Source organism: Rana temporaria, chromosome 2 (genome assembly GCF_905171775.1).
Source record: "Rana temporaria chromosome 2, aRanTem1.1, whole genome shotgun sequence".
NCBI lineage: Eukaryota > Metazoa > Chordata > Amphibia > Anura > Ranidae > Rana > Rana temporaria.
In genome coordinates this window covers 521601732-521621933 of record NC_053490.1, presented here as the reverse complement: position 1 = coordinate 521621933, position 20202 = coordinate 521601732, and the positions used below count along the sequence as shown (strand labels likewise).

The 20202-nt window shown below is 44.3% G+C and overlaps 1 protein-coding gene across 1 annotated transcript in view; it reads left to right on the top strand.

The window, feature by feature from the left end:
• The window catches only part of POU2F1 (POU class 2 homeobox 1), a 219110-nt gene that overhangs the window by 159342 nt on the left and 39566 nt on the right, over positions 1 to 20202 (top strand). Inside the window, exons 6-7 of the mRNA XM_040339081.1 lie at positions 1256 to 1309; positions 13275 to 13394. Coding sequence (XP_040195015.1) covers positions 1256 to 1309; positions 13275 to 13394 — 174 coding nt within the window. The remainder of the gene's footprint in view (positions 1 to 1255; positions 1310 to 13274; positions 13395 to 20202) is intronic.

The window sequence follows — 20202 nt, the reverse complement described above, 5'->3', positions numbered from 1 at the left end:
GCGCAGGCGCAAACTTCCCGACGGAAATCCCCGAACCTCGCCCGGCATCCAGGCTCATTCTTTAACATCCCCGTGGATTGGAGGATGTTAAAAAAAGAGCCAGGAGGCCGAGCGAGCGAAGCGAGCCGTCCGAGCGCAGCGAGGACGTGAGGCCGACTGGCCACTTACCTCACTATCCACGTCGCCCTGGATGCCGGCCGCCGTTCGGGGATTTCCGTCAGCAAGTTTGCACCTGCGCAGTGCTTGAAGGAACTTTCCCGATGGCTGGAACCATCTCAGCGCATCAGTTCGCGCATGCGCTGGAACTTCCACGATAGCTGGAACCAGCATGTCAGATCACCGGCAATGTTTAACATGGCTCAGTGCTGAAAGACAGGTAAAAAAAAAAAAAACATTGTATCTTTTTATCTGTTCTTTTGTTAATTCATTTATAGATCAAAGTAATGAACTTTGCTCTGCAAATTAAGTCAGTTTTAGGCAAACATTTTTTTTTTTTAAATTAAATTGATATTCTGTTTAACACCTTTATTAACCCTTAATTTGCTCTAATCAGCCTTATTACTTACTCCTTATTCTCCTTCTCCATTTCATTATTATTTTCCTGCTTTTGTATTATTATTATTATTATTATCTTATTTTTTTTAAATTAATAATAGTTTATAAAATAGGTTTGCTTTGTTCATTAATATTCTTACACCTTTAACATATATTTACATGTTTCGCATTGAAAAAAAGTGCAAAAAAAATAAAATTATATATTTTTATTTGTAAAATAACTTTTCAATGATTTGTAACATTGCTGACAGCTAAAGTGTAAACAAAAAAGTTGCGGTAGGTATCGGTAATTGGTATCGGCGAGTACTAAAAAAAAAGACCCTAATATAACCTAATGGTAATCCTTTTTTTTTTCTTTACACTTTACATTATTTTTTAATACAATTCTTTAAATTTGATTGAAGCAAAGAGTATTATGTCTTATTTTATTGCCATTTTGTTTGATAGCCATTCATGTTTAGGGGTTGTAAATCTTTATAATAAAAAAGTTCTTCAGAATCGTGAGAGAATCGTGATCTTTATTCTAAGCAAAAAAATTGTGACTCTCGTTTCACCCAGAGTCGTGCAGCTCTAGTGGCCACTGACTTGTCTAGGCAATGATTTATTTACTGCTTTGTACTTATGTAGCACTGAAGAGACAGATTACAAACTGCTATAAGAAGATAACTATAATTTTTTTCTTTCTTTGTAATAATTTCAGACATTAAATGATGGCTACCAATACTATCCAGTAAACCCAGCAACTGTTCTAAAGGTAAATGGGGTTTGTTTACCTTCATCTTTGCAGAATAAGCACACAAAGCTACAAAGAGGGTCAGTGGGACGGCATTTGGAGTGAACGTTCCAAACCTTGTGGTGTCCCTTCTTCTGTCTTTTTCTCTTCTTCCTGCAACACCATTAACATGTAGACATCCCAAGACAGGGCTAAAGTGGTTGTAAACCTCAGACAGGAAATATGTATAAAGCACATCCCTCTATAGCAGGGGTCTCAAACTGGCGGCCCTCCAGATGTTGCGAAACTACAAGTCCCATGAGGCATTGCAAGGCTGACAGTTACAAGCATGACTCCCACAGGCAGAGGCATGATGGGACTTGTAGTTTCGCAACAGCTGGAGGGTCACCAGTTTGAGACCCCTGCTCTATAGTGTGTACTTGTCTTAATCCAGAGCACTAAGGCCCAGATTCTCAAAGGAGATACGCCGTTGAATCTCTGAGACTGAGCCGTCGTATCTATGCGCCTGATTCTTAGAACCAGTTATGCATAGATTTGTATTGGATCCGACCGGCGTAAGTCTCTTAGGCCGTCGGATCTTAACTGCATATTTACGCTGGCCGCTAGGGGTACGCTGATTTACGCCTAGAAATATGTAAATCGGCTACATACGCGAATTCACGAACGTACGCCCGGCCGACGCAGTACAGATACGCCATTTACGTTAGGCTTTTCCCGGCGTAAAGTTACCCCTGCTATATGAGGCGTACATGTGGCGTACCATTGTTAAGTATGGCCGTCGTTCCCGCGACGAAATTTGAAAATTTTACGCCGTTTGCGTAAGTCGTCCGTGAATGGGGCTGGACGTAATTTACGTTCACGTCAAAACCAATACGTCCTTGCGGCGTACTTTGGAGCAATGCACACTGGGATATGTCCACGGACGGCGCATGCGCCGTTCGTTAAAAACGTCAATCACGTCAGGTCATGGTTATTTTACATAACACACGCCCACCTCTTCACAATTTGAATTGGGCACGCTTACGCCCACCTATTTACGCTACGCAGCCGCAACTTACGGAGCAAGTGCTTTGAGAATACTGCACTTGCCCATCTAAGTTGCAGAGGCGTAACGTAAATAGGATACGCTACGCCCGCTCATAGATACGCCGCTGTACGTGAATCTGGGCCATAGTGTCATTTCTGTCTGCTGCCTCCTTTCTCTGCTATCTGCATGAACCACCTCTGACAAGTTTTCCTGATAGGGGAGGGAGCTCCAGCACACAGCCTGTGATTATTATTTTTGTATATATTTATTTAGGTGTTTAATTTTATACTTTTCTCTTCACAAATTCCAAAAGCATGACACGTTTTTACAGGAATGTGCAGATATTAAACCACAAGCCATACAAGGCTGACTAGTTAAAATTATGGCAGAACACAAAAATCGCTCCCAATAGGGTGCTCCCTGTGTGCCGTATTGCTATACGGCACACAGTAACAAATCTAAACAAATTGGCTGGACAAAAGAGCCCAACGTATTGCTCCATTGGCTCCTAAAAGTTAAAGACTCACACACAACCACACCTAGACACTCGTACAACACTCACACCCCCTCCACCCTCACTATCAAACAGGAGAGACCAAGAAGCCCATAGCCTGCAGTTACAACAAACCCACAATGTGAAAGCTTTAAAATATGTCTACTGTATTACGGTTGTTGAGATGGCAGAGTATCTTTCCAAAAGGAGTCTGCTATATCCCAAGGCTGACAGATTTTAAATAACTTTTTGGGGAAGCCCTACCCTTATATATCAACTAGAAAACAGGTACAGGCATACTTTAAAGTACACAACGGGACCAGAGCATGTATTTAACCACTTGGGATCCGCGCTATGGACGAAAGACGTCCACAGCGCGGCTCTCAAGTGCCGAGTGGACGTCCTGTTGTTGTCATTCCCCGTGGGCGTCGATGGGGACGCGCAGCGGGGAAACAACGTGCCCGGCTCATCGGTGGGAAGCCGATGCGTGTGCCTGGCGGCCGCGATGTCCGCCGGGTACCCACGATCGGCCGTGACAGCAGGGACGTGGAGCTCTGTGTGTAAACACAGAGCTCCACTTCCTGTCAGGGAGAGAGGAGACCGATCTGTGTCCCTTGTACATAGAGACACAGCATCGGTCACCTCCCCCAGTCACCCCCCTCCCCCCACACAGTTAGAACACGCCCAGGATACACATTTAACCCCTTCCTCACCCCCTAGTGTTAACCCCTTCACTGCCAGTCACATTTATACAGTAATTAGTGCATTTTTATAGCACTGATCGCTGTATAAATGTGAATGGTCCCAAAATTGTGTCAACAGTGTCTGATACGTCCGCCGCAATATCGCAGGCCTGACAAAAAAAAACGCAGATCGCTGCCATTACTAGTAAAAATAAATAAGTAAATCTATCCCCTATTTTGTAGGCGCTATAACTTTTGCGCAAACCAACCAATATACGCTTATTGCGTTTTTTTTTTTTTTTAACAAAAATATGTAGAAGAATACGTATCGGCCTAAACTGAGGGAATTTTTTTTTTTTTGTAATTGGGATATTATTATAACAAAAAGTAAAAAATATTGTGTTTTTTTTTTTTCTACATTTTCTGTCTTTTTATGTTTATAGCGCAAAAAAAAAAAATCGCAGAGATGATCAAATACCACCAAAAGAAAGCTCTCTTTGTGGAAAAAAAAATGATAAAAATATAATTTGGGTACAGTGTTGTATGACCGTGCAATTGTCATTCAAAATGCGTCAGCGCTGAAAGCTGAAAATTGGTCTGGGCAGGAAGGGGGTTTAAGTGCCCAGTAATGAAGTGGTTAAAAAGAAAATGTACTTGAAGTGAAGCAATACCTTTTTTTTCACTTCTCAATGCATGTAAATACACCAGCTCTATGGGAAATCTTGGTCAGCTTGACATGGCACTGCTCCTGAACCATAAGTGACAGGGACACCAAACTTGGTGACCAAGGTCTATGACCTGGTAGGTTACCTAGGCAAGCTGACCAACCCCAGACAAGCTGGGTCCCCGCTCGGTGCTCCCTAAGTTTAGTGTCCCTGTGACTTATGGTTCGGGAGCAGTGCCATGGCAAGCTGATCAAGATTTCCCATAGATGCCAATGGGTATGTAAGGTGAAGGTACGTAAAGTGGGGTATGCCTGTAAATCTTTATTTGCCAAAACGATAAAAGTTTTTTGTACTGAGGGTGCATCATCATTTCTCTTCCGTTCATGGACGGACACAGCAGCCTTTGACCTTAGGGTTATATCCGCTTCCTTCAGGAAGCGTATATAACCCTAAGGTCAAAGGCTGCTGTGTCCGTCCATGAACTCAGAGAAATGGATTTTACGGGGAGTACAAAAATCCTATTTTTTCCACCTTAACCGTTTAATTTCCTAGCATAAAATAATAACACACAAACTAGAGTTCAAGCATGAGTCTGGAGTATAAAGTAATTCAAAACCCCAAGCAGTCCAACCTCCGCGGTAAATGCAGAGTACAGGAAACCTAAGATTACGAGCATAATTCGCTCCGGAAACATACTTGTAATCCAAAGCACTTGTATATCAAAGGAAATTTCCCCATAAGAAATAATGGAAACTCAAATGATTCGTTCCACAACCATTTATTCATAGGTCCTCCAGTGTTATAGTCCATATAAAAAGATTATAGCGGTGTGATAGGTTGTGTAACCATAATGTGTCCTTCCACAAATGGAAGCCTCCACAATGAGATTAGAAGAAAAATCCAGCAGGAGCTACAAGAGCGTAAAAGAGAAGAGAGGCGCCTCTAAGTGTAGCAATATGGTTACATTTAATGAAGGTACAACATTTAGCAACTCACATGGTTGATGATTAAAAGAGGCACATCCAAGTAAACTCTTCTTATTTATACTCGGTGGTAACATGTCGCTACTTGTATATCAAGACACCACTTGTATATCAAGTCAAAATGTATTTAAAAATGTAGCTTGTCTTGCAAAACACTCTCAAACCAAGGTTTTACTGTATTATCAGAGAAAGAGAATAGGTCTTTCCAGTACATTGGGGCAAGTCCAGAACATATGTGGAGGGTCCGCTCCTTTAGAACCAGAACGGGAGCAGGCTGCAGCAGAGTGAAAGCCCATACGGGCTCATTTACACAGCCTGCGATTGACAGCTTCAGCTATGTTGCTGTGTGAAGGGGGGGGGGGGGGGGGGACGGGAAGTCCCTTCTGTCCACTCAGCTCTCCTCACTGAGATCTGCAGAGGGTAACTTCAGCTCCCTGTCTCCTGTTTTCTGAAAGCTCAGACAAGCTGTATACATTCTGCGCTTTAGAGAAGAGAGAGCTGAAGATAAACAGGTGCAACTTGTGAAAGAAGTTTTCTTGTGTGTATTACCTGAGTCCAGTCCCTTCACTGGCCAGTGAAAAGTGGGGGGTTTACAATCACTTTAGCTGATCATTGGCCATAAGAATCTTGTACCTGTCAGTTGTTGGAAGGGAGGTACGGGGGGGGGGGGGGCAGAAGGCTATAAACAGCAGGGAGAGGGAGGAATGCTGATGTACAGAAACCTATGGGTGAAAAACAAAGCTACTCCACTCCTAGGGCCAGATCCACAAAGAAGTTACGCTGGCGTATCTATTGATACGCTGCGTAACTTCTAGGATGCTCCGGCGTATCTTTTTTCTGTATCCAGAGAACAAGATGCGCCAGAATTTTGCTAAGATACGACCAGCGTAAGTCGCCTACGCCGTCGAATCTTAACTGCATATTTACGCTGGCCGCTAGGGGCGTGTACGCTGATTTACGCCTAGAATATGTAAATCGGCTAGATACGCCAATTCACGAACGTACGCCCGGCCGTCGCAGTACAGATACGCCGTTTACGTTCGGCTTTTTCCGGCGTAAAGTTACCCCTGCTATATGACGCGCAGCCAATGTTTAGTATGGACGTCGGGCCAGCGTCGAATTTTTCGTTGTTTGCGTAAGTGGTTTTGCGAATAGGGCTGTGCGTCATTTACGTTCACGTCGAAAGCATTGGCTTTTTGCGGGTTAATTTGGAGCATGCACACTGGGATACTTTCACGAATGGCGCATGCGCCGTTCTTAAAAAGCGTAATTTACGTGGGGTCACAATACATAAAACACGCCCACATGTTCCATATTTGTATTAGGCGGGCTTGCGCCGGCCTATTTACGCTACGCCGCCGCCGCAGCTTTGCTTTGAGAATACTGCACTTGCCTGTCAAAGTAGCGGCGGCGTAGCGCAACTACGGTACGCTACGCCTGCTTAAAATTACGCCATTCTACGTGGATCTGGCCCCTTGTATGCATCTAAAGGTTTTTACTTTTTGAATGGAGTGTTCCTTTAAAATGCTGCGTCTACTTGTCTCCCATGACAGGCTCAATGTGTGTTTACAAGATCGCTGTGCATTTTGTATGCATTGCGCTTGTCTGTCTCTGTTTGAGTGCTTTGCACAGATTATACGGTGTGCGCAATCATTGTACACAGCACTGATATCGCTGAACATGTATAGCGTATGAAGTTCTAATCATTCATGTAATGACAGATAAATGGGGGAGTTTGTAGGCAGAGCGCTCCCAGGAGGGGTGTTCATTCATGAGGGTTAATGCTTTTTCTCTTGGCCGGCAAATCCATTTTATCACATATTTTGATGCATATTCTTTGTGGTGGCTGAAACGTCTCTATTAGGCGGAATTACACGCTAGTTAAGCGGCTCCCCATCTCAAGATGAGACTGTTGTTATCCCAGCCTCCGAGCCATACTGTATAATAAAACATGACTGTTCCCAGTGTCACTCACTCTAAAGCAGTGTTTCTCAATTCCAGTCCTCAGGCCCCCCCAACAGGTCAGGTTTTCAGGATTTCCATTATTTTGCACAGGTGATCTGATCAGTTTCACTGCCTTAGTAATCACCACAGCCTTTTCATCTGAGGGAAATCCTGAAAACCTGACCTGTTGGGGGGGCCTGAGGACTGGAATTGAGAAACACTGCTCTAAAGGCATTGCTGGGACCAGAAGAAGACACTGGACTGCACTGCGCTCCCATGAAACGTTTTCTGTCCGCCTGACACATAGCCAGATTCAGAAAGACTGGCTTAACTGTGAGCCGGCGTAGCGTATCGCATAAACGATACGCCGCCGTAAGTCAGAGAGGCAAATGCTGTATTCACAAAGCACTTGCCTCCTAAGTTACGGCGGCGTAGCGTAAATGGGCCGGCCTAAGCGCGCCTAATTCCAATGAGGTACAGGGGGGTGTGTTTTATGTAAATGACTCGTGACCCGACGTGATTGACGTTTTTAACGAACGGCGCATGCGCCGTCCGTGGACATATCACAGGGTGCATTGCTCCAAAGTATGCCGCAAGGTCGTATTGGTTTCGACGTGAGCGTAAATTACGTCCAGCCCCATTCAGACGACTTACGCAAACGGCGTAAGATTTTCAAATTTCGACGCGGGAACGGCGGCCATACTTAACATTGGCTAGGCCAGCTATTTGTTCGACTAACTTTACGCCAGAAAAAGCCTTATGTAAACTACGTACAAAATGCGCCGGGCGCACGTACATTTCTGAATCGGCGTATCTAGCTCATTTGCATATTCTACACCGAAATCAACGGAAGCGGCCAGCGTAAATATCCACCCTAAGATACGACGGCGTAGGAGACTTACGCCGCTCGTATCTTAGCCTAATTTAAGCGTATCTGGTATCCAGAATACAATTCAATTTACAACGGCGTAGATTCAGAGTTGCGACTGCGTATCTACTGATACGCCGGCGTAAACGTCTCCTGAATCTAGCTAAATATGTGCTTATAATTGTAAAAAAAAAAAAAAAAAAACGCTTTACTTTTTATGAATTGGCAGTTGTTGTTTATGGTGCTTCCTTCCCACTGCCAAGTACATGTGTAGAAATGCCAAGCCTCTCTGTGTCCCTACGTCTATTTCTCAGCAGGGCATAGTTGAATAAGCCCCCCGTTCACACTGAACGCGGCTTTGAAATCGTGCTACTTCTGCACGATTTTCAAAGCTGCCGATCAATGCGATTTCATGTGCGGCATGCCGACGACGTTGCGACGTGCGATTTTTTTTTTTTTTTTTTTTTTCTTTTTTATTATGCACAGATGCGCCCGCTACCCGGTCCGAAGCTCCGTGACCGCGGGACCCGCGGACCCGATCGCCGTTGGAGTCCCGCGATCGGTCCCCGGAGCTGAAGAACGGGGAGAGCTGTGTGTAAACACACCTTCCTCGTTCTTCACAGTGGCGCCGTCATCGATCGTGTGTTCCCTTTTATAGGGAAACACAATCAATGACCTCACACCTACAGCCACACCCCCCCTACAGTTAGACACACAGATGAGGTCACACTTAACCCCTTCAGCGTCCCCTTGTGGTTAACTCACAAACTGCAATTGTCATTTTCACAATAAACAATGCATTTTTATAGCATTTTTTTGCTGTGAAAATGACAATGGTCCCAAAAATGTGTCAAAATTGTCCGAAGTGTCCGCCATAATGTCGCAGTCACGAAAAAAATCGCTGATCGCCACCATTAGTAGTAAAAAAATTATTGACAATAATGCAATAAAACTATCCCCTATTTTGTAAATGCTATAAATGTTGCGCAAACCAACCGATAAACGCTTATTGCGACCAAAAATAGGTAGAAGAATACGTATCAGCCTAAACTGAGGAAAAAAAATGTTTTATTTATTTTTGGGGGATATTTATTATAGCAAAAAGTATTGCATTTTTTCCAAAATTGGCGCTCTATTTTTGTTTATTGCGCAAAAAATAAGAACCGCAGAGGTGATCAAATACCACCAAAATAAAGCTCTATTTGTGGGAGAAAAAGGACGCCAATTTTGTTTGGGAGCCACGTCGCACGACCGCGCAATTGTCAGTTAAAGTGACGCAGTGCCGAATCGCAAAAACTGGCCAGGTCCTTTTGCTGCCTAAAGGTCTGGTTCTTAACCCCTTCAGCGCCCCCTTGTGGTTAACTCCCAAACTGCAACTGTAATTTTCACAGTAAACCATACATTTTTAATGCATTTTTTTGCTTTGAAAACGACAATGGTCCCAAAAATGTGTCAAAATTGTCCGCCATAATGTCGCAGTCACGAAAAAAATCGCTCATCGCCGCCATTAGTAGTAAAAAAAAAAAAAAAAAAATGCAATAAAACTATTCCCTATTTTGTAAACGCTATAAATTTTGCGCAAAACCAATCGATAAACGCTTATTGCGATTTTTTTTTTCTACCAAAAATAGGTAGAAGAATACGTATCGGCCTAAACTGAGGGAAATGTTTTTTTTTATATATCTTTTTTGGGGGATATTTATTATAGCAACAAGTAAAAAATATTGAATTTTTTTTCAAAATTGTCGCTCTATTTTTGTTTATAGCACAAAAAATAAAAACCGCAGAGGTGATCAAATACCACCAAAAGAAAGCTCTATTTGTGGGGAAAAAAAGGACGCCAATTTTGTTTGGGAGCCACGTCGCACGACCGCGCAATTGTCAGTTAAAGCGACGCAGTGCCGAATCGCAAAAAGGGGCCCGGTCCTTTACCTGCATTTTGGTCCGGGTCTTAAGTGGTTAATTATGGCTGTAGACTCCGGCAGGATCTTTTCACCACAAACAGGAAGCTGAAGTGTGGAAAGTCAGTTTGCTCCTTGTAATCGCATTGTAAGTGGCCTTTCCTTGTAGTAGATGGTTACTAATACAGCTGTCTGATACTAATCTATAATGCCACCGGGGCATGTCAGAATAATGGTTTCATTCAATTAATGCAAGAGTGCCAATCTGTAAATGGAAATGTTATGCAATTATGATTTGTTCCAGTGGATAATGTAAATACTTGGGAAATGTTGAAGATGCTCAGAGGACTCTATAAGAATGATGGATGGCAAGGCATCTGCCAATCCAATACCTTCTTGTTGACGTTGCCGGACTTGGAACTTGGAGGATAGAATAAGGAGCCACCCTTTGAAGGCTTTATTGTCCACTGAGAAGGTTTACATTCCTTGTAATAGGAATAAAAGTGATTAAACTTTTTTTTTTAACTATATATACGTCGGGAGAATGGCACGGCTGGGCACAATCACGTACCTGTACGTGTCTCTTTAAGGCCCAGCCGTGGGGTCGCGAGCGCGCCGCCGCCGGCCCGCAGCTCTGTGATCGGACCCGTGGACCCGATCGCCGCTGGTGTCCCGCAATCGGTCACCGGAGCTGAAGAACGGGGAGAGGTGAGTGTAAACACAGCTTCCCCGTTCTTCATTGTGGCACTGTCAGTGATTTGTCTGTTCCCTATAATATAGGGAAAGACTATCACTGATGCCACACGTCCAGCCCTGCCCCCCTACAGTTAGAAACACACATGAGGTCACACTTAACACCTACAGTGCCCCCTACGCAAGTCGTACGCGCATAGGGCTGTGCGTTAATTATGTTCACGTTGACGTATCTTAGGCATTCTATCCGACGCATGCGCACTGGGATACGTCCACGGACGTCGGGTCACGATTAGCATAAAACACGCCCACCTCTTCACAATTTGAATTACGCGCGCTTACGCCGGCACATTTACGCTACGCCGCCGTAACTTAGGACGCAAGTGCTTTGTGAATACAGCACTTGCCTCTCTAAGTTGCGGCGGCGTAGCGTAAATACGATGCGCTACGCCCGCCCACACTTGCGCCGCTCTATGTGAATTTAGGCCATTGTGTATATGTATGTATGTTTTGGGGGTTATAAGTAGGGTTGCACCGATAATAGTATCAGTGCCGATACCGAGTTTTTGGCTGAGTATTTGCACTCTGGCAAATGCTCTGATGCTTGATCCGATACCTGGGCAATCAGGGTGATCGTTGGGGAGTTACAAGCAACGATCTCCCTGTATAGATTTCAATAAAGCAGCTGACCTACGCTTCTCCTCCTCCTTCCTCCTCTCATGGCTTTCAGCTACTTTATTGAAATGTATACAAGGGGATTGGTGCTTGTAACCCCCACCGATCACCCCTGACTTTCCCCCTCTGTGCTCCTACGCACCCTTTGTCCTCGATCTGTCAGGATGGAGAGCGGAGTATTGAGCCAGTAAATGTCATTTACCGCCTCCTTCGGTGATCACTGACTGTCCATTCACAACTGAGCATTGTATACTGTGTTTATCATGCTTCAGTTTATGAATGGTGAGGAGCCGCTGTCTCCTCTCAATTCACCTCCAGTGCAGCTGAGGCTACAGAGAAAGGGACTGGGGAAGTTGCATCCTCAATCTCTTACTCTGTCTCAAAAGGGAAATGTCGGGGGTCTGTCAAGATTGCTGATATCTCACCAAAGAATTGTAATAAATACATTTTTAAAAGTTTAAATTTAAAAAATAATAAAACATTTAATAAACACAGCAACCCCCCCCCCCAAAAAAAGAAAAAGCATTGTAAAAAAAAAAAAATTGTAAACAATAAAAAATACTGACCCAGCCCAGGCATCAGTGCTGCATATTGGTGCCACTGCCACATGACATAAAAAAAAATAGTACTTGATAAGAAGTATCGGTACTTGGTCTTTAAGAAAGTGGTATCAGGACAACCCTGGTTGCAAGTAATTTTCCAGCAAAAAATACTGATTTAAACTTGTGATAAAGTGCCAGAAAAAGCCTGGCCAAGTGGTTTAGATTGTGAGCTCCTGCTGGGATTAGGGACGGTTGACAATGGCTGTGTATACTTATGTAAAGTATTTGTATGATATGTCAATGCTGAGAACTAGGGTTGTACCAATACTAGTATCGGTATCGGGACTGATTCTGAGTATTTGCGGGAGTACTTGTACGCCCGCAAATGCCCCCGATGCCTCATCCGATACTCGCCACGCCGCCGCATCCCTGCTGCCGCCGTCGCTTGGTTAATACGGGCGGGGAACATTACAGCTTTCATTTGAATAGCTGTAGTGTTTTCTGCCGCACCGTGTTTAGTCACTCCCCCTTGCTCGGGTGAACTGTCCAATCCCGAGCAAGGGGGAGTGTCTATACGCAGCGCGAAACACTACAGCTATTCAAATGAAAGCTGTAATGTTCCCCGCCCGTATTAACCAAGCGGTGGCGCGGCAGCATGTAGGTAAGGGGGACATGGCTGCATATATGGGGGGGACATGGCTGCATATATGGGGGGGGACATGGCTGCATATATGGGGGGGGACATGGCTGCATATATGGGGGGGGGACATGGCTGCATATATGGGGGGGGACATGGCTGCATATATGGGGGGGGGGTACATGGCTGCATATATGGGGGGGACATGGCTGCATCTGTGGGGGGACATGGCTGCATTTGGGGACACATTTAAAAAAAAAGTATCGGTATTCGGTATCGGCGAGTACTTGAAAAAAAGTATCGGTACTTGTACTCGGTCCTAAAAAAGTGGTATCGGGACAACCCTACTGAGAACAATAAGTTGTCTTCATTATCCTTTACCTGGGTATGTACCAGTGTCCTACCCATTCCCACTACCTATTTCTTCTTGCTACAGTTGGATGTCGGGTAACCCTGCAGATCATGTTGGTGACAGATGACCACCAGTGGGGCAGTAGAGAAGGACAGGCAATGTATAAAGGGGACTAGGAAAGATGTGGAAAGGTTTTGTGCTAATCAATACACACTGCACTTGCTGTCAACATGTTTCAGGTTCTTGGGGTTAGAGGGGAATTTATTTAGAAAGCCCTCTGGATGGGAGAGAGTAATGCTCTTTCACAGTCCAGTATTGAGGTTGGAGGAAGGGAGAGGGTGACACAGGAAGCTGCAGTGTCTGAACAGCGGTGTCACCTTCTAGTGTGTTAATCATAAAAGTGGCTGAATACACGAGTCATTCCTATATTTCCATTTAGCGGGTTGGATGAACATGCTGTTTGTGTGTTTATTAAATAGCATTTAGTTTATAATGTAGTAATTATAAGGATTCTCTGTTGTAGACTAAATTTAAAGAAGAACCTGGGGAGCCTCCGCAGCCAGTCCAGCCTTCCCAGCAGCCCTCCCTACAGGCGGCCATACCCCAGACACAGCTCATGGTAGCCGGAGGACAGATCACTGGGGTAAGCACGCTGGAATGTACTGTCGGTCTGATTGAAGCGAGCTCAGTTTGCCAACACCTACGTTTGAGTCACTGTGATTGGTTCCCTGTACTTTCTAGTACATTGGTTTACCTTCTGGAACAGAGCTTGAAGTATTTTGCATTGCTGTGAACTGGTTCTCCTTTCAAAAGAGGAAAACTGTGTTCTGACATTGTGATCTCTTGATAGGTTACACTTGACCAATCAAGAGATGACCAATCCCTCAAAAAGACTAGCATGCCAGGAATACCTTGAGAATGTATTTGTCACAAGAAGTCAAAAGCCAACACGTTTCAGTGGATACTCAGGGCTTGAATGATGCCAGTCATTCAAAATAATACTGGACAGGAGATTCAATGCAGAGTGAAAAGCAGCAAAGGTTATAAGTTAAATAATTGCTTGCAAAATTATAATCACTCATACCAGGATAAAAACGAATGAAGGGGGAGTTGTAAAGCCTTGAAATGCGTTGGTTTTTGACCACTTTTCATGAAAAATAAACTTTTACTGGATTCATTCAAGTTTCATATTGCTCCAGTGTTGCCAACAATGAGTATTTTTACTGGAAGCCAGTAAAAAACAGGTACTTTTTTCCTGCCAGTAAATGTCGGTGACAGAAAAATGTTGCCAGTAAAAAATGACGCTTGGCTCAGGAACTGCGCATGCGCAGCTGGCCAAGACCATCCGAGTGCCTGCTACAGTGTGTTTGGCCGATGCCAGTGGGGACAGGTCTGCCGGAGCGTGTTGTGTGATGTTATGGTGCAGGGGAGCTGAGCGTGCAGATCTGTGGGATGGGAGTAAGATGGACCGGGAGCAGGACTGTCAATGTTATATGGACTGGAGGGGACTGAAGGCATGGAGCGAGACTGTCACTGTGACTCAGGAGGGGACGTGTCGTGTCGGTAAGGTGTCATCTGTGCTGCTTGCTCACTGCTGTCGATGTCACTGTCGTGTGTGCTGCTCATTCTAATTTATTGCCCTCCTGAGTTCTGTCCCTGAGCTACTTACTTACTAGATCAAAAGTTAAACTAAGAAATAGGGTTTTGTCTTAATATCTACCTTAACCACTTCAGCCCCGGAAGAATTTACCCCCTTCCATACTAGAGTACTTTTGCGATTCGGCACTGCGTCGCTTTAACTGACAATTGCGCGGTCTTGCGACGTGGCTCCCAAACAAAATTGACGTCCTTTTTTTCTCTTTTTTCCTTTTTTTCCCACAAATAGCACTTTCTTTTGGTGGTATTTGATCACCTCTGCGGTTTTAATTTTTTGCGCTATTAACAAAAATAGAGCGACAATTTTGAAAAAAATGCAAAATATCCCAAAAAAATCTATTGCATTTTTTTTTCCAAAGTTTAGGCCGATATGTATTCTTCTAAATATTTTTGGTAAAAAAAAAAACGCAAAAAGCGTATAATGATTTGTTTGCGCAAAAGTTATAGCATCTACAAAACAGGGGATGGATTTTATTGCATTTTTTTTTTTTTTGTTAATGATGGCGATCTGTGTTTTTTTTTTTTCTTTTTATTGTGACCGTGACATTGCGACGGACATATCGGACACCTTTTTGGGACCATTCACATTTATACAGCGATTAGTGCTATAAAACTGCACTGATCGCTGTATAAATGTGACTTGCAGGGAAGGGGGTAACCACTAGGGGGCGCTGAAGGTGTTAAATATGTTCCCTAGTGTGTGATTCTAACTGTGATTCTAACTGAAGGGGACTCACAAGGGGAGGAGACTGATCGGTGTTCCTCTGTACTGGTCTCCTCACCTATGACAGGACATGGATCTGTGTGTTTACAGACACAGATCCACGGTCCTGGCGTGATTGCGGGCAATCTCGGGTGCCCGACGGACATCGCAGAGTCTTAATTGATCACATGTGCAGCACCTTGGCAACTGCAAATCAAATGGAGGCTAAAGATGGCAGCTGCATTGGAGGAGAGGAGGGTTTAGTTCCGCTTTAAGCTTTAAAGATTTCATTGTCTGTGTGTCAGGATAACAATACAAGAGGACAGTTGGGAGACGGAGATAGAATGTTGTCCCCCCGTTACAGGAATTGCCTGAAAGCTGCACATTCAAAAATGTTAAAGCTGATATCCGATTTTAGTGATTGGGTTTACTCTACTTTATCAGCTTTTGCAATTGCATATTATAGTTATGCTCCATGTTTTCTCTTTGTTTTTTGTTTTTAATGTACCTCACTGCTTAGAAAAATTGTTGGAAGTTTAGTTTCCTATTCCCCCCCCCCTTTTTTTTTAAGGCAGAAAGTTATTTTCCATCCCCCCAGATTGTTGCTTGAAATAATTAATTCTCCCAGACGTTGCTATCATCTGCTGAGCGCAGGGTGCCAAATGTGTGAAATGCGTTGGTTTACAATCTGCTTCTGCAGAAAGTAACGTTTGTGAATGGAACCAGTTGTCTCATCCGGAGAAATAGTTTTAGTATACAAGCTTTTAAAAAGGTTTAAAAAGGTCTTTAAAAGATCTGTTGAAGCAGACGGACGGATTTGTTTTGAGTAGTTGTATTGGAAGTGTTTGGCACATTCTTCAGAGGATTTATAAGGCTTGAGTGGTCCTATAGAGCCACCGAATGTAAAATAGAGAAAGGGAGCCAATGGTATTGTTGGAGCTTCATGTGATTTAAAGACAACCTGCCTGGATGGAAATCTGGGTGCTGCAATATATCTTTGCTTTTAGAGGAACCTTGAAGTCTCAGTTGACACCTTGTCAGTTACCTGATTTCAAAGTTCGCAGTCCAAGCACCACGGTTATGGAATGCTCTACCTACAGACATTCGGATGGAAGAAAACCATCGAGCCTTCAGAAAAAAAACTTAAGACCCATCTATTCTGAAGCGTGGCTGGACGACGACATTGGATACAGTGCCTTGAGGCGATTTAGTTAGCATATGTAGCGCTATACCTGTTACTCACTCAGTCTCCCAGCTACTAAGAGTGTGCAAGTACAGAGAAAGTATGGGCATACTTCTCTTGTGGGTCACAGGAGGGCATTATTTCTGCACTCCCTTAATGGTCCTCTATATGCTTCTATCTCTCCTTTACAAGTGTACAGGGGGGCTGCATGGTTCCCTTGGAGCATGGGGGCCAGGTTGCAATTGCGACCCCATCAAACCCTGTAATCTTGTTAATTATAAGCAAGTCTAACCTATGGCCCCCAAGGTTCCTGCAGACTGTAATGCTGCACAGGTCATTTCTGTTGTTTCTGTGCAAGATAGACTTGAGCACCAAGATGTTTGACTAGAATTCCCATGCCTCTTCCATGGGCAGAAACAGTTTCACGTGCATCCTTAGACAGGGCCGTTTGAAAGAATTTGGGGGCCCCAAGCAAAATGGACCTGTGATTATAGTTGCTATTAAAAGTCCCTACTACAGTTCCCAGATCAACAGATGACCTTGATCAAGAGCGCCTAAGTTGGCTTCCCCCAGCACTGTCACTCATCCCATTCCCCCCCCACCAAGGAGTAAGAGAAGAAATTAAAATAGAGAATACATGGAAGGGAGAGGAAAAGAGGGGGAGGAACAAAGAAAAAGGGAGAGAAAGAATAAGAGAAAGAAAAAGAAATATGGCTAGAGAGAGGGATGGGGGGGAAAAACAAGAAAATTAGGATAGAGCGAGATAAAAGGGAAAGAAAATAGAACAAAGAGAGAGAGAGGTACCGTATTTATCTGGGTATAGCGCGCACCCCAAGTCTAGAAGGGAAATTTCAGGAAAAAAAATGAATTACTTAGTTTGAATGCCCCTCGTCGGTGTCTTGTCCGGCGTCCATCGGCGGCCTTGTCCGGTCCGGCGTCCGTCTGCTGCCTTGGTGGTGTCCTCTCCTCTTCTCCCGCGCTGTCTCTGAGCGCCGCCGCCGCCATATACCGAGCGCAGTACACTCGGCTAGGCTCGGCCACACTCAGCTCCTCTCGCATAAAGGCTAAGAGGCGGCACAGGGCGTGACCGCGAGCGTGGCCGATCCTGGCAGAGTGTACCTGAGAGTACTGCGCTTGGTATATGTCGGCGGCGGCGCTCAGAGACAGCGCGGATCGGCGTATAACGCGCACCCACGATTTCCACCCGATTTTAAAGGGAAAAAAGTGCGCTTTATACGCCGATAAATACGGTACATCCTAAAATGTATTATAAGGGGTGTTAATACTGTACGAGTGGAAGGGACCCAGGGAGCGCTAAATTACTTGTCTTGCCTTGGGTGCTGACAACCCACGCTACGTAAATAATTTTACTGTTGGGTTTTCCGACAACTTGGGATATTTTATCAAGGGGTCACGGCATTAGAAAGGGTGAGAACCCCTGACGTAGACAAAGGTTTTAGCCCAGCCCTAATTCTGGAAGATGGAGAATCCCCTGAAGGGAAAGCTTTGTGATGCAGCAGGTAGTCGGCACTGATGCATTTTGTAGTTGGGTTGGGGAAATCTCAGCAGTCTGATGGCAAATACACAATCTCCTGTTCTTAGAAGTGGGCCCCAGAGATAACGGGTGTCTTATCTTCTCAACCTGGATTTAATGGACATGCCTCGCCTTGCTGCCCTCTTGAGACCGGTGAAATCTGGATACGCTAAAAATCCAGTCCTTGTGAGATACAAGATGGCAGCAGTACATGAGGTTGCTGTTCAGCTCACAAGACCGGCTTCCCTTCCACAGCTAATGGATGACAGGTGCACTTTAAGACTGATTTAAGTGAGCTTAGCTGCTTAAGTCACGGTAAAAGCCTGAACACAAGGTATATAATTTCGGCACCGTTCCCCCCTCCGTCTTATACAGTGTAAATCCCCAGCGCTGGCTGAAGGTAACAATCTAAAGGCTGGAGCATGCTATTTTCTTCACACTGACATTTTCCTATGTTATGAAAAATTATACATATTCCCCACACTCTTCAATGTCGCCCTCTCCTCTCAAGAACACACTGAAAAGGAGCTTGAATGATTCACGGAGCCCGCTTCTAACACAACCTGCTGTTTTCTTATTTCTTAGCGAGAATAAAGACTGGGTGCGAAATCTGTTTGCATCTAAAGAGGTTATAATCCCTATACCGCTGCTTTACAGTCCTGCAATTCCATTTAGGAGGCTGTGCTTGTGATAGCGGAATACATTACCGAAGGCATAAAGGAGAACTCTACAAGGGAAAGGGGAGACCAGTTCGTAAAATAGAGAGCAGCTGTGAGGGATGCAGACGGTACATAGGCTGTAACCATTTTATGATTATTTTTCAAGGCATTTCTATTCAAGTCCAGCGGTGGCTGGTAGTTTCTTCGTTGGGAGGGGGGGGGGGGGGGTAGCAAACAAAAAAAAAAAATCAAACCATCTCTGGATAGTACAGAGGCTAGGGACAAGCTGCACATGCTCAGTTAAGTGTGTATTGCCAGAGTCCCCCCCCCCCCATGGGAATCGGCATAGGGCCAATCCGCACCGGCCAGACAGAGGGAAAGGGGTCATAGGACATAGACCAATCCTCATAGGACAATCATGGGAAAATGTTAAACTCCTAAAGCTTAAACCAGACACTGATAGAAGTTACAAGACCACGCCAGCGGGGGACCCCAGAAGAGGAAGTTCCATTGCACAGAGCAGGCAAGTATCCCATGTCTATTATTTTAATTAAAAAATATACCTTTACAACCCCTTTAAGTAAAGGTACAATTTTATAATTTTTTTCCCTAAAATGGCTTCCTTTACCTTAGTGTAGTCATCCTTCACTTACCTCATCCTTCGATTTTGCTTTTAAATGTCCTTATTTCTTCTGAGAAATCCTCACTTCCTGTTCTTCTGTCTGTAACTACACACAGTAATGCGAGGCTTTCTCCCTGGTGTGGAGTGTCGTGCTTGCCCCCTCCCTTGGACTACAGGAGAGTCAGGACGATCTCTACATTGCAGATAGAGAAAAAAGCTGTGTGTTAGTGAGTGTCCTGACTCACCGTAGTCCAAGGGAGGCGGCGAGCACGACACTCCACACCAGGGAGAAAGCCTTGCATTACTGTGTGGAGTTACAGATAGAAGAACAGGAAGTGAGGATTTCTCAGAAGAAATAAGGACATTTAAAAGCAAAATGGAAGGATGAGGTAAGTGAAGGAGGACTGCGCTAAGGTAGAGGAAGCTATTTAGTAAAACAAATTGTACCTTTACAACCCCTTTAAGGACAAAAGCTGTGTTTACTTTAGGGAGACACTATTGTCGGGTAACATTTTTTTTCAGGCTGCTAACATTCATACGATCCTCTTCCCTGCTGAACCAAACAAATTTTAATCCAGCTTTACTTTTAGGAGCAAAAAAGGCTTTCTGTATGTAATAGTACCTGTAATGTCACTAAGGCAGCTGTGTGCACATTATCAGTGATGACAATGAGTATGCTCGGCCTGTTCTTGCCATCGCTTACAGGGCCCTAAAGGCATCGCAGGCAGCAGCTGGACACCCTGGTGGGCCAGAAGAGAGGGGGACGGTGGAAGTGTGGGCAGTCCAGAAGTGTTGGCGGGTGAATAAGACTGCAAAAACGTGTAGAGGGCGCTCAACCACTCAGTGATAATAAATGGTTAATTATAAAAAGATAAATTAAATAAATTAATTTAAACTATATCTAAGTATATATATACTTGAATAATACTACATTCCAAAAGTGTCTCTGTGTCCAAAGGAATCTGTAAACATAGTCCCAATAAGTGTTCAAACAATGTATCACATGTGAATGAAAAGAAAAGAAAAAACAAATCTTCTTTCTTGAGTGTTCTTTATGTGTAAAAAGGAAAGCCGTCACCAACAAATCCAATCTT